At 43.4% G+C, this 12,715-nt stretch overlaps 1 protein-coding gene across 4 annotated transcripts in view; it reads right to left on the minus strand.

The window, feature by feature from the left end:
* The window catches only part of LOC133422491 (protein kinase C beta type-like), a 122,684-nt gene extending 111,188 nt beyond the window's left edge, over positions 1-11,496 (minus strand). For 2 of the 4 annotated variants that reach the window (XM_061712507.1, XM_061712504.1), the window contains exons 1-3: positions 11,412-11,496; positions 11,050-11,285; positions 9,629-9,660 (exon numbers count right to left, since the gene is read on the minus strand). In XM_061712507.1, the coding sequence (XP_061568491.1) occupies positions 9,629-9,660; positions 11,050-11,228 (211 nt within the window). In that variant the 5' untranslated portion in view covers positions 11,229-11,285; positions 11,412-11,496. Of the gene's footprint in view, positions 1-9,628; positions 9,661-11,049; positions 11,342-11,411 lie in introns of those variants that run through there. The other 2 variants (XM_061712506.1, XM_061712505.1) reach the window with 2 other exon arrangements.
* Positions 11,497-12,715: the final 1,219 nt, after the last annotated feature.

Here is a 12,715-nt window from a genome sequence, read left to right on the forward strand (position 1 = left end):
CTGTAGCGGATGCCTCCCTAGAGAAGTGTTCCAGGCATGTCCCACTGGGAGGAGACCAGGACACGCTGGAGAGACTATGTCTCTCGGCTGGCACACCCCCCTCCGAAAATCCACCCCCCACACCATCAAGACCGTCAAAATGTGGCCAGAGAGTGCTTCTCAGCAGCTGCAGGACTGTTTCGACAGCACTGACTGGGACATCGTCGAGGACGAAGACCTGGATGTGTTTACAGACACCGTACTATGCTACATCAAGAACTGTGTAGACATGGTTACAGTGGAGAAACGCATACGGGTCTACCCCAATCAGAAACCCTGGATGACCAGAGAGGTGAAGCAGCTGCTGAGGGAGAGAAACACCGCCTTCAAAGCTGGTGACAGGGCTCTCTACAGCACAGCCCGCGCCAACCTGAAGAGAGGCATCAGGAAGGTCAAGGAGGACTACAGGAAGAGGATTGACAACCACCTGGACAGCAACAACAGCAGGCAGTCATGGATGGCAGTCCAGCACCTCACCAACTACAAACCCGGCATCAGAGCTGCTGAGGGCGACGCAGCGCTGGCAGAAGAACTAAACCTCTTCTTCGCTCGCTTCGATACCAAACCGTCAGGAGCAGCCAAGCCGCCACCAGCGGCCGGGAGCAACCCCACCCTCACGGTGGGGGTGCACGAGGTGAGGCGCACGCTGAGGGGTATCAACCCGCATAAAGCATTGGGCCCTGATGGCGTCTCTGGACAGGTGCTGAAAGACTGTGTAGACCAGCTTGCGGGGATTTTTACCAAAATCTTCAACCCGTCCCTGACACAGTCCATAGTCCCACCCTGCCTGAAGACCTCCACTGTAGTCCCCCTACCCAAAAATCCCCCACAACCAGCCTCAACGACTATCGGCATGTCACACTTAAATCAGTGGTGATGAAGTGCTTCGAAAAACTGGTTAGGAGTCACATCACGACCTTCATAACCCCCAGCTTGGACCCATACCAATTTGCCTACAAGGCAAATAGGTCGACAGAGGACGCCGTGAACGCAGCACTACACACAGTGCTGACCCACCTGGAAAAACAGGGGAACTACACCCGCCTTCTCTTTGTGGATTACAGTTCAGCCTTTAATACCGTCCTTCCCCACGGTCTCGTGGGGAAACTGCTGAACCTCGGACTACCTCACTTCACATGCCTTTGGATTAAAGACTTCCTGTCAAACCTCCCACAGAAGGTCAGGATTGGCCCCCACACCTCCACAGCTCTCACACTCAGCACCGGGTCCCCTCAAGGCTGCGTGCTGAGTCCTCTGCTTTTCACCCTCTACACTTCAGACTGCACCCCCATCCACGACAGTAACACCTTCATTAAGTATGCGGATGACACCACAGTGGTAGGTTGCGTCACTGGAGGGGACGAATCTGCATACCGCGATGCGGTGCAACAGCTGACTGTGTGGTGTAAAGAAAATAACTTGCTCCTGAACACATCCAAAACAAAGGAGCTAATCATAGACTTTAGGTGAAACAAAACGGACATTCAGCCTGTTCACATTGGTGAGACCTGAGTGGAAAGGGTCAGTGACTTCCGCTTCCTCGGGGTCCACATAGAGGATAAACTGACCTGGAACAAGAACACCACACAGGTGGTAAAAAAGGCACAACAGAGACTCCACTTCCTGAGAATCCTCAGGAAGAACAACATCAGCCAGAGACTGCTTGTGTCTTTTTACCGCTCCACCATGGAGAGTATCCTCACCTACTGCCTCTGCACATGGTTTGCCAGCTGCACAGTGGCAAACAGGAAAGAGCTCCAGAGGGTCACCAGAATGGCTGAGAAGGTCATAGGGTGCCCTCTACCCACACTTGTGGACCGTCACGGCTCTTACTGCCTCAGGAGAGCCAACATCATGAAGGACTCATCCCACCCGGGCCACTACCTCTTTGAGCCACTGCCGTCAGAAAGACGGTACAGGGCCATCAAATCCAGGACAAACAGACTGAAAAACAGTTTTTTCCCAACCGCTGTCACAGCCATAAATGCCTCAAACATTCTGTAAGTCTGTATATTGTTCTTATATTGTTGTTTTTATATTGTTTTATATATTTATTGTTAATATTGCACTGTTTTTTTGTTGTACTGAAGGCCTGCACCCTACCTTTCGTTGCACTTGTTACGATGACAATAAAGAGAATCTTGAATCTTGAATGTTGGCCTGGGAACGCCTCCGAGTCCCCCCGGATAAGCTGAAGGAAGTGTCTGGGGTAAGGGAAGTCTGGGCATTTCTGCTTAGACTGCTGCTCCCGCGACCCGGTTACAGATAAGCGGAAGAAGATGGATGGATTTACATGTGTACAGTTAAATGAGCAAGAATGAGGTGGCAAATGCCAAAAGGGCAAATTTAGCTACAAAGAGATACTACAGCCTGCAGAAGTGAATCAATGTAGTCATCTAGTGTGACAGGAGCTTCCTGCTATATCGGCTACATTTGCCTCAGATGGGAAGAAATTAAATGACCTCCGCTCTCCTTGGGTCCACCTGAGTCCCCCTCCTTTCTCTCATTTAGCTCCACTGCCTCTCTATCCCCCGGTATTTGCGCTTTCCCTGCGTGAGAGCGCTGCCAACCAGTGTATTTCAGGTTAGACACAGCACTGAAAAACACTGCCACTGGTCTAAAGCTGTAACATCACTGCTCTCCTCAGCGCTGCAACAGAAAAGAACTGAAGGAGGAACCAGCCTCTCTGTGAGGAGCAAAGTGATGCTGATGGGCTCTAAGTCAGTGGCAGGAAAGGGCTTCTTTAGAAGTGTTTAGCGTTTATTTTTTAAGGCACTGCTTTACAAATTGTATTTAAAGGGGATGGTATGGGATTTCTGTATGTCATTACATCTGCTGATATTTGAGACAAAACATCAGCAAAACACGGAGAGCTACCTCCTCCATGCTCCTCCTTCACCCCCTCACAAGCCTCTCCCTCCTCTCCCACTTCGTGAGCATCCAACCCTAACCCCGGCTCACTAACATGAAGCGGTCAAAACGAAGTGTAGTGTGAAACCATTTCAAACTAATGGAGGTGGAACATTTAAGTACAACAGCTCAACAAGTTCGCTAAGTTACCACATCAGTAGCTTGCATTCAGCCATGCCGCACAAGTGCATTACCTTCACAACCTACGATCACTGCGATGGGGGAAGGCGAGCGTGTGATGACAGGAAAGTGGAAGGCACCACTGAAAGGATATGAGGTGCGACTGAAAACGCTTTGACAAGACATCATATTCTGTGTGGCTTTCTATTCACAATTTCTTCTGTTAGTTGCTAATGTTTCACATGCAACAGATGTTAAAGTAGCCTACATGTTTTGTTTCATTTTTATACAGAATTTATTTTGTATACTACATAAATGCCATATCTGTAGGCTACTGTCCCTAATGCTTTTATTCAGTATATAAACTGTATTACCTTCTTATAGACTATAGGGTCTTATAGACCCTTTTGAAACTGAGAAATTTAGGGAAAAATTGCAACTTTTGAATTATTACTAATCAATTGACAAGGTCAACTAACTAATGATTAATGAATGAATCTATAAGTTGCACTCCTATAGATTACAGACATGCATCCATGCAGTCCCTTAGCATTCAAGAGTTCTCGAATAAGGACAACGAACTGAATTTAGCACACAATTATCATTTTCACAATGTTCAAAGAATTTAACTAAGTTTTTCTTTAAGTTTTTACAAATAAGTAAAAGAAGTGTTAAATGGCAAGGAAGTGACATAAAAAGACCTCATCGTCTGACTATCAAGGGGTCTTGAAACATCTGATCACATTTGAAAAAAGGAAACATATTACGCAACATCCTTTAATCACACTCTGTGTCAAGCTGCTGTCAGTCGTCTCTGCCTTCTGGAGCACGAGCTGCTGTTCACGCCATCCACACTGCAGACCGCAGCCCGTGCGGCTATTTGTCAAAAGTGTTTCTGACTGATGCCTCAAAACCACGATTGGCAGACAGATACAGAAGTTTAGAGGATGGCAACTGTGGACGCCAACAAGAAACGTTGTACACAAATATTTAAAATAAAAAAAGAAGATCTTACTGAACGAAAACAGGAAAATCAAACTTCCTATTTCTGCTCTGACAAGGCAGAATGAAGACAAAATTAAACGTCAACGTGTCAATGCTGCTAATAGACCCAGAGTGCATAATGCTGAAAATGTAAACCTGCTCCTCTGCAGTTTTCAGGCCGACTAGTTCTACAAACATGCACATACATCTGTACTGTTTTCTCTGCAAAAAAAAAGGATCACGATCTCTACATCAAATCACTCAGTAAGTACGTTTCACTGCATTCACACACTCTGCACATTGTCCTCTGAGAACCATAAGAACAGTGTAAAGTAGAGACGCAGATCTCTCCCAAACACTCATATCTGGTTAGTTTGTTTGCATCTATGTGACCTTGCAGTGAAATTCTTTTCTCCCTGGGTCTGAGGAAGCGATACCTTGCTCCAGATAAACAAATTGCTCAAAGAGCAACTCAACTTATGCACACCAACACAAACACACACCTGATGAACTTAAGTAAATGAGAGTTGTTGCCAAGACATTTACACGTATCCCTTAAACCATTTTGGACTTGACTTAATTGGATAATACAGAAATAAAGCGCTTCATTTTTTTCCTTTAATCCCACTAATCTTGCATCAGAACACACACCTGTCTCACACCTCTTTCCCTCAGGAAGTACTGCGTGCGCCAGCAGTGAAACAGACGCTTCCCTAAAGGAAACCATTGACACCTTATATATTACACTCAGGTGCTAATTATCGGCTAACCTGCTCCGGCGTTGAACAGCACCTCTTCCATCCTACAGTATATAGAGGGCTGCATCTGAATGTTTCACTGTTGCTAGGAGACGAGAAAATCCTTGAACATCTAACTGGCTCTTAATACAGAGGGATAAAAAAAAAAAAAACATCAACTTCAAGCAAATTGAATAACAATAAAGATGCCAAAAAGCTCCTCCACATTTTTGTAATGTTCACATGGTGGTTTAAATAGTTTCACATGGTAAAAGCTACAAAGAGGACGCTGAATCTGCTTCTGCCGAACAGTCTGGTGGAAAGGAGGATGCAGTGAATGCAGGAAGGAGGAAATAAGAGGTAGTCAGGTACTTGGCTGTGTCACCACGTCATGTTGCATTTATCTAAAATGACAATGCCCGTTTTATTTTTTTAATTAAATTAAAAAAGGGAAGTAAAGTTTTCTGATAATTAAAGACACTTCATCTTTCCAGAAACCCAATGTATTGTCCAAGTGATCCAAAGTGGTACAAAAGTACTTCTGAGCATTTCTCCCTTCACAGGTGGAGGCAGCTGAGGATCATGCATCTAATTTTCATCATGCATCTAATTTTCTTCTGACATGAAGAACAGGACATGTCTCACATGTCCCAGTGGGAAGATTCACAGGAGTCAATGACCATTACACATCTGCAAGTTCACTTCATCAAGGACATTTGCATCTAACAGAAACAAGGCTCATGTTTTCAAAAAACATTTCTGCTCCTCCTACCATAATAAATGACAATGAAGAGCTGTTTTCTGTATATCTGACTTCCTCAAAAACAAAGCAGCTCTTTTTTTAAAGATGCAGGTCAGTTTCAGTAACTGTACACATAAAAAAAGGATGCATTTACAAGCCCCATTTCCTGAAAAGTTGAGTTTTGAATGTACTCGCCTTAAAATCGGCATTTACTGTGATGCTTACAGTGTTTTTCACTTTTCCTTTAATACCATCTTGTGAGCTGGTGCTCATCTGAAAACCTCAGTGTTTGCTGCAGCTTCAATGTTGCTCTAAGAATACATTTGTGAAGGTCATTTCTGTCGTAGACAGCTAAACAGTCTTAGCCACAACATAAGGTGTAATAACATATTTAAAACATGATTTCTCTGCAATTTAAATTCTTAAACATACTGTAAGCAACCCAACTGATCATTTATCCATGGTTGTCAAGACAACAGTAGCTCTACATCACAACATGGGATAACAACTTAGCTCTTCCATCTCATTAATTATTAAAAAGTCGACTCCACCGGAAAGAAGCGCTAAAGTTCTTAAATCTTTCAGAATTTATGTTTCACTACAGCAGTTATTTAGAGCACCGTTGTACGGTCAGTCTCTAATGGATAACTAGTCGGGCATTTTGTTGTATTTACAGGACTGTCTCAGAAAATTAGAATATTGTGATTTTCTGTAATGCAATTACAAAAACAAAAATGTCATACATTCTGGATTCATTACAAATCAACTAAAATATTGCAAGCCTTTTATTATTTTAATATTGCTGATCATGGCTTACAGCTTAAGAAAACTCAAATATCCTATCTCAAAAAAATTATAATATTTTGGGAATCTTAATCTTAAACTGTAAGCCATAATCAGCTATATTAAAATACACAATATTCTAATTTTCTGAGACAGTCCTGTATATTGCAAGTGAAAGAGCAAAGACAAAACTGAGACCAGAGTCTGGCTTAGAAAGTAGAACTGAAGTACAGCCATACTGTAGTTGAGTAAATCATCTCACATTAATACTGATTGCAGCTTCATTTCTCTCGTTGCTTATCCATAATTTAGTCCCAACCAGTGATGAACTGATATCCATTTAGCACCAGTTCTCAATAAACATCCTTCCAGAGGAGCTCTTGTTTAAGTCAATGACTCAAGTTCCCGGTCTTGTGACTAAAATCAATAAAACAATCACAAACCATCACCCTTCCACCAGCCTGCTTGACAAGTTAGTGCAAGGTGTTTGAGCTGGCATACTGTGCTTCTTTGCAAAGATAAGGCATGGTACCAGGTTCTTTTTAGAAATAAGCGTTTTTTCTCTTGGCAACTCTTCCAAACGAGCCACGTTTGCTCTGAAATGTGGAAACAGCCCAAACCTCTCCTATTACAGAGCAGATCACACGCTGATGATCATTTAATTAGGTGCATTTGATTAACAGAACATGGTTTCTACTTAAAGGTGCCACTTAGATCTTAAGAGATTTACAAAATGCATTAGACCACTCATGATAATTTAAAAAGAAAGAAAGCACAGCTTTAACAGTTCTATTCCTATAATGTGTGGAGTCGTGCAGTATCAACGCAGACAGAACGCCACAAGCCTAAAATATTGTATTCCCAAACAACCAGGGTTGTGATGGTGAAATCTCACAAAATAACTTGCAATCAAATGTGACTTCAATGTTAGGCAACATGGTGGGTGACAGGCAAAAAGAAATAATCACTATAGTCTAGAAATTTGTGAAAAAAAAAAAAAAAAAAAACAATTGGAAAAGGCTTTGGCTGAAGTCCTGGATATTGGCCACGCTAGGGAGTTTGCATCTTATACCAGTAGAGGTGAAGAAAATTAAATGAAATGAAAATAAATCCCTACATTATGTGATTTGAAAACCCGCCCCCATACTAAAGCATTTCTTTTTATTAATTTTTGACATCTTAAATATTTTCACACTCCAAAAACAGCCCCTAGAAATTAGTTTTTGACTACGGACGCCCTTAAAAATTCTCACATAACAGGATGATCAGATGATCTGTAGAAGGACTGAGAGAATAGGATTCTTATGAAGATCATCAGAATTTGAAAATCGGGACCAAATAGGCCCAGTTATCCTGTAGTCCATGGCCGGCTATACAGCCTTAATTCCTGTGGAAGCTGTATTATGTATGACATACTGACTTCTGTATTTTGGCTTGGTTTCTGTTAAAAAAAAAAAAAGAAGGTCTCACAAGTCATATATTATTGTTCTACTGTTTGTGGTTGTGCTTTTTTTGACAGACGTGAAGCCAGATACTGTACACACAACTGAAACTGATAGTTTCAGGTGTAAACGTGTGTATGCACAAAGGCAAAAACGTGCACAGCTTCAAAGATGTTTTTATGCGTATGGTTGTCTTTATTGTCTCTAGCTTCTTTTCTTCTCTTTTTTAACTCAGGCACTCAACTCATTAAGACTGAATGAAAGCTGTTTTATTCGGTATCTCAGTTCTGAAAACACAACTAAACTGGAACACAATGGGAGAAATTGGAAAAACATTATCAGCTCTGTAAGTCAAGAACAGACCCTACAGAGGTTTAAAAAAAACGGGGGAAGAAATGATCACATGGGCATAGTTGTAGGGAGATGATGAGCAAGGAGAGACCAATACAAGTGGAGCATCGCTGACTGATTTTTAAAAAAAGAGACCATATTATGGTTTTCCTGACTTAAATGGTTCAAAATTGTGTTTAACTGTCATATATCCAGGATTCAGACTGTCTAGAGGTCATTTTAAGAGCTGCCTCACTGATTAAGCAATAAATAAATACAAGTTTTAAAACAGCAGTAAGGAGCCCCCAGAGTTTTTTCTCTAAGCAACGATCTGCTTACGCAGAATTTAATTGCATCTGCAGACCGGCCCTCTAAACTCCAAGTGCAGCTCCAACTAGCATCTACGCCCACGTGGCGTCAGCCCTGCAATTCACACTAAATGAGATTCAGTTCAAAAGAAATGCTCTCCAACTGTCTCCATCACCATGGCATGTGAAAGCCGAGTGAGCGGGGAGCCGAACAGGCTGCTCACTGGGGCACACAGGAAAATAGAAGATTTAGGCTGCACAATTGAACAGATCCAGAATGTTTTTGAGTCATAATCAAAATAAAAATACTGCAGCGCTTGATCAACAGTAATTACAGTAGCATAATATGGCACATTTAAACCGACCAGAAGACGGAAGCGATGTTCATTATGGATAATTTACAGCAACTACAAATATTCACTTCATATGCTTTATTCATCCTACTCGGGCTGGTGGGGGGCCTGGAGCTTATCCCTGCTGTCATTGCGAGAGGTACACACTGGACAGGTCACCAGTTCATCGCGGGGTCACACAGAGACAAACGAGACAACAACCACACTCACACTCGCTCCTACAGTCAGTTTGAAAGCCAGAGCACGCAGAGAAACCCCACACACAATCAACCCAAGAAAGTCAATATCATAAAATCTTGTGTAAAAGCAGGAGAAATGTTATTTTCATACATTTCTGGAGAAAATGTTGATTTTCTTTTTTTTGTTAAATTCTGACAGCTTTATTTTGGCATTTTCTATTCCACCATATAAGGCTTACAGTGCCCCAAACCACATACAAGCATGGTCTGAAGGCTGTGTGAGCTGTGCACATTTTCATGGCTCATTCTTCCTACATAAATACCAGTTTTGTTTCAAGTCTACTCAACGGTAATGCATCTGGCCTCTGGTACAGACTAGAGGGCTTTTTCCCTTTTTATCACGTCCTGAATAAAACCGTATAATTGCATTTTAGAAAGCTTTTTCTAGAAGGATTTCCTCTATGTTGGATCTCAGTCCACGCAACTGTACAGAAGGGAGGTCAAGTGTCCTGTTTTAATTGAGCTTTGGAAAAAATGTTCAATAAAACCCTATGTATTTAAGAACTGTTGATCATCTTTAAATCCTATATTTGTCAGAGATCGGGGCAGCGAAAGAGACAGAGAGAGCGCATGCAGCAAAGTTAAAATTCATTAATATTTATCACCTCCAACTGGTGTGAGTGTGCTTTTGACTGACCTACCTTGACACTGGAATCCCTGTTTGCCAAAACCCCTGTGAAGAGGACAAAGAGCACATTAAACCCAGCGTACAGACATGGACTGACAGTTCCTCAGTTTCAAGATTTTCAGAAAAGGCCTTGTGCTAAACAGTGTGACACGCAATGGAGCACACAGGGGATGTTCAATTACAGTCACGTTACGTACACCCACGCATGCAACGTTAGTGGGAAGAGGAACATCGTTGTAGCTGCGCCAGGGTTAGATGGGTCAGCCACACCTAGTCGAAGAGTGTGGGGAATGTTGGGATGCCTCCAGGTGTATGCACGTAGGCTTGAACCCACTCAGCCGAGCTCATTTTCATATTGTGGCTACAAATAGATAATCTCCACAGGTGTAAAAGCTCCCATTGTTCCTCTTTTGACCCAGATAGATAGATAGATAGATAGATAGATAGATAGATAGATAGATAGATAGATAGATAGATAGATAGATAGATAGATAGATAGATAGATAGATAGATAGATAGATAGATAGATAGATAGATAGATAGATAGATAGATAGATAGAACAGTTTTCTATTTTAGGTGTATTTACAGCCAGCGGGACCATCCCATTAGCGCTATGAACACCTTCTTCTAGGTCAAATCATTTAGCCATTTACAAATTAAAAAAAAAAAAAAAGCTTGTCAAAGGACTTAACCAACAGTCGTTCTGGGAATAGCGCAGATAATAATAAAACCGGACAAATTAGGCCAAACTACAGTCCTAAATTCATATAGCAGCCTCAGAATAAACATGTGTCGCTGTCTAGTAAGAAGGGGTGTTCTGCATGGGGGGAGGCAGGTCTGTACAGGTGAGAGGGAGGAGGAGGAGGAGGAGGAGGAAGAGAGAAGGAACAGGTACTGGAGCCTGGGAAACACTTTGTCACCCAGGTTGTAAGGCACATGCCACATTTTCTCAGCCTCTGTTCCTACATAACGGCATCAAACAATGGTCTGCAGATATTCCTCTCACACTGCTGCAGCCCACATACTCCTCAGTCCCGTTACAGATATAGCACCTCCAAGCAAGGAAAAGGCTGGAATCGATGTTTTATTTCTTAGAAAAAAAAAATGTGCAAGCTGGGGAGCCCTCTTGATGTAACCTAATGATGCAATGTTAAGTCTGATTTATAGTTCCGCGTTACACCAACGCAGAGCCTACGCCGTAGGGTACGCCGTAACCTACGGCGTAGGCTCTGCGTCGATTTAACGCGGAACCATAAATCAGGCTTTATCAAACACTGGAGTTCATCCTCTGGTACATTCACTTGTGTCTGAACTAAAAGCGCTCTTGCTTTTCAAAGAAAAACTTAAAACGTATTTTTTTTTTCTCTTTCTCCTTATTCTACGACAACAAAGCAATGAAAGCAAGTGTCAGGTGTCCTCCGTGAGCCGCTCACCAGATGAAGTCGGTGCAGTGGCTGCAGAAGGTGGGCTGCTTGAAGAAGCGCGGGATGAACTTGTGGTCCTTCACCTCGTGCACGTTCTTCTGCCGGAGCGCGCCCTGGCGAGCGAACCCGCGGACGGGCGCTTTGGGCCCGTCCTCCCCGTCGCTGTTGCTGGCCGCCTGGTCTGACATCCTGGGGTCCCTGGACTGGTCTGGGAGGGGGGGTTATACCGGGGCAATGTGAAGTTACTGACGCCAGGAAAAGAAAGAGGAGGGGGTGGAAAAAATAAAATAAAATAAATGAATAAAAGGGCGCTTATCTGAAAGCGAAGCGTGCGTTGTTCCGGCGAGTTGGGAGAGTTTCAGTGGCCTTACTTCACTTGAGATGATGTTGTCCTGTCTCGTCCGGGGGTGTCAGGAGCTGCTGCCGCCGCTCTGGCTTCCCTCACTCCGCTTCCTCCTTTTCATCTGAAGCTGTGGCGGCCAATGAGAGAGAGACAGAGAGAGACAGAGAGGGAGGGAGAGAGAGAGAGAGAGAGAGAGAGGGGGAACCAAAAGTGTTATTATAATTTATTTTGTTCCAAAAGAACAGAAACGAACCTCCATTAAAGCTCACTTAAAGGATATATATTATCACCTTATTCACACACCTGAGGAAATGTCTATCACATCTTTGGTAAAAAAAAAAAAAAGAATGAAAAAAAAGAAAAAATATCGCGGCTGATAGCGACTGAACTGTAATTTTAACTGTATTTTTTATTGGAAATATTCTGAACAGTGAACTGTGTGGGAGAGAGCGTTGAACTGGGACTTGGCTGTCAATCACGCGGGGGTGGGCGTGTCTTCCCCTGTTGCGCTTCTGTTCACAGGTGAGGCGAGTCCTGCAATCAAGGCCCTCAGGTGCTGACATAAGGTGATAAAAGGGGGAAACAGATGCGGCGCGCGGGGACGACGCACGGCAGAGAGGCCAACGCTGGAGGCTGAACTGGAGACAGATACCTGCTCGCCTTCCCGGACGTAGAGAAAAACCCCGCTTGGCCACCTCATCTGTTTGAGAACATCGCTCTCTATCTTCCCACATAAAGGGACGGTCTACCCTAGAACGGAAGAGTATTAGGGCCAGGCAGGAGAAAAATAAATAAAATTTTAGAGGAGGAAGATTTTTTTGTCATTATGCACTTTGAGAAAAAAGTCGAAATATCGAGGAAAAAAGTCCAAATGTTGAGAAAAGTCAATTTCCTGCCATCCAGCCTGGTTTGACTGGCCGACGCTGCTCCTCTCCTGACGGCGAGAATCGGGCTGACCCCGCCCCTCACCTGCCGGGCAGATCCCTCACCTGCCGAGCTGATCCCACACCTGCTTTCCTGGTGCGGTACGCCAAAGCCCCCCCAGCGCACGCAGCCTTTGAGGCAGACTAAATTATGGTTCCGTTAAATCGACGCAGTCCCTACGCCGTAGGGGACGACGTAGGCTCTGCGTTGGTGTAACGCGGAACCATAAATCATCCTTATGCCCCGGGCGGGCCAGTAGACTGAGACCATTGCCTTATCGTATAGTCACTGACTTTTTCACTGAGTTTTATTAATTGTCTTTATTACTATTTTGCATTTGCTTAACGTTTTAATTCATATCCTTATTTTTAAGGGCCACTGACTGTCATCGTTATCTGGGGGATAAGT

The sequence above is a fragment of the Cololabis saira genome, chromosome 21, assembly GCF_033807715.1.
Source record: "Cololabis saira isolate AMF1-May2022 chromosome 21, fColSai1.1, whole genome shotgun sequence".
NCBI classification, from domain to species: Eukaryota; Metazoa; Chordata; class Actinopteri; order Beloniformes; family Belonidae; genus Cololabis; species Cololabis saira.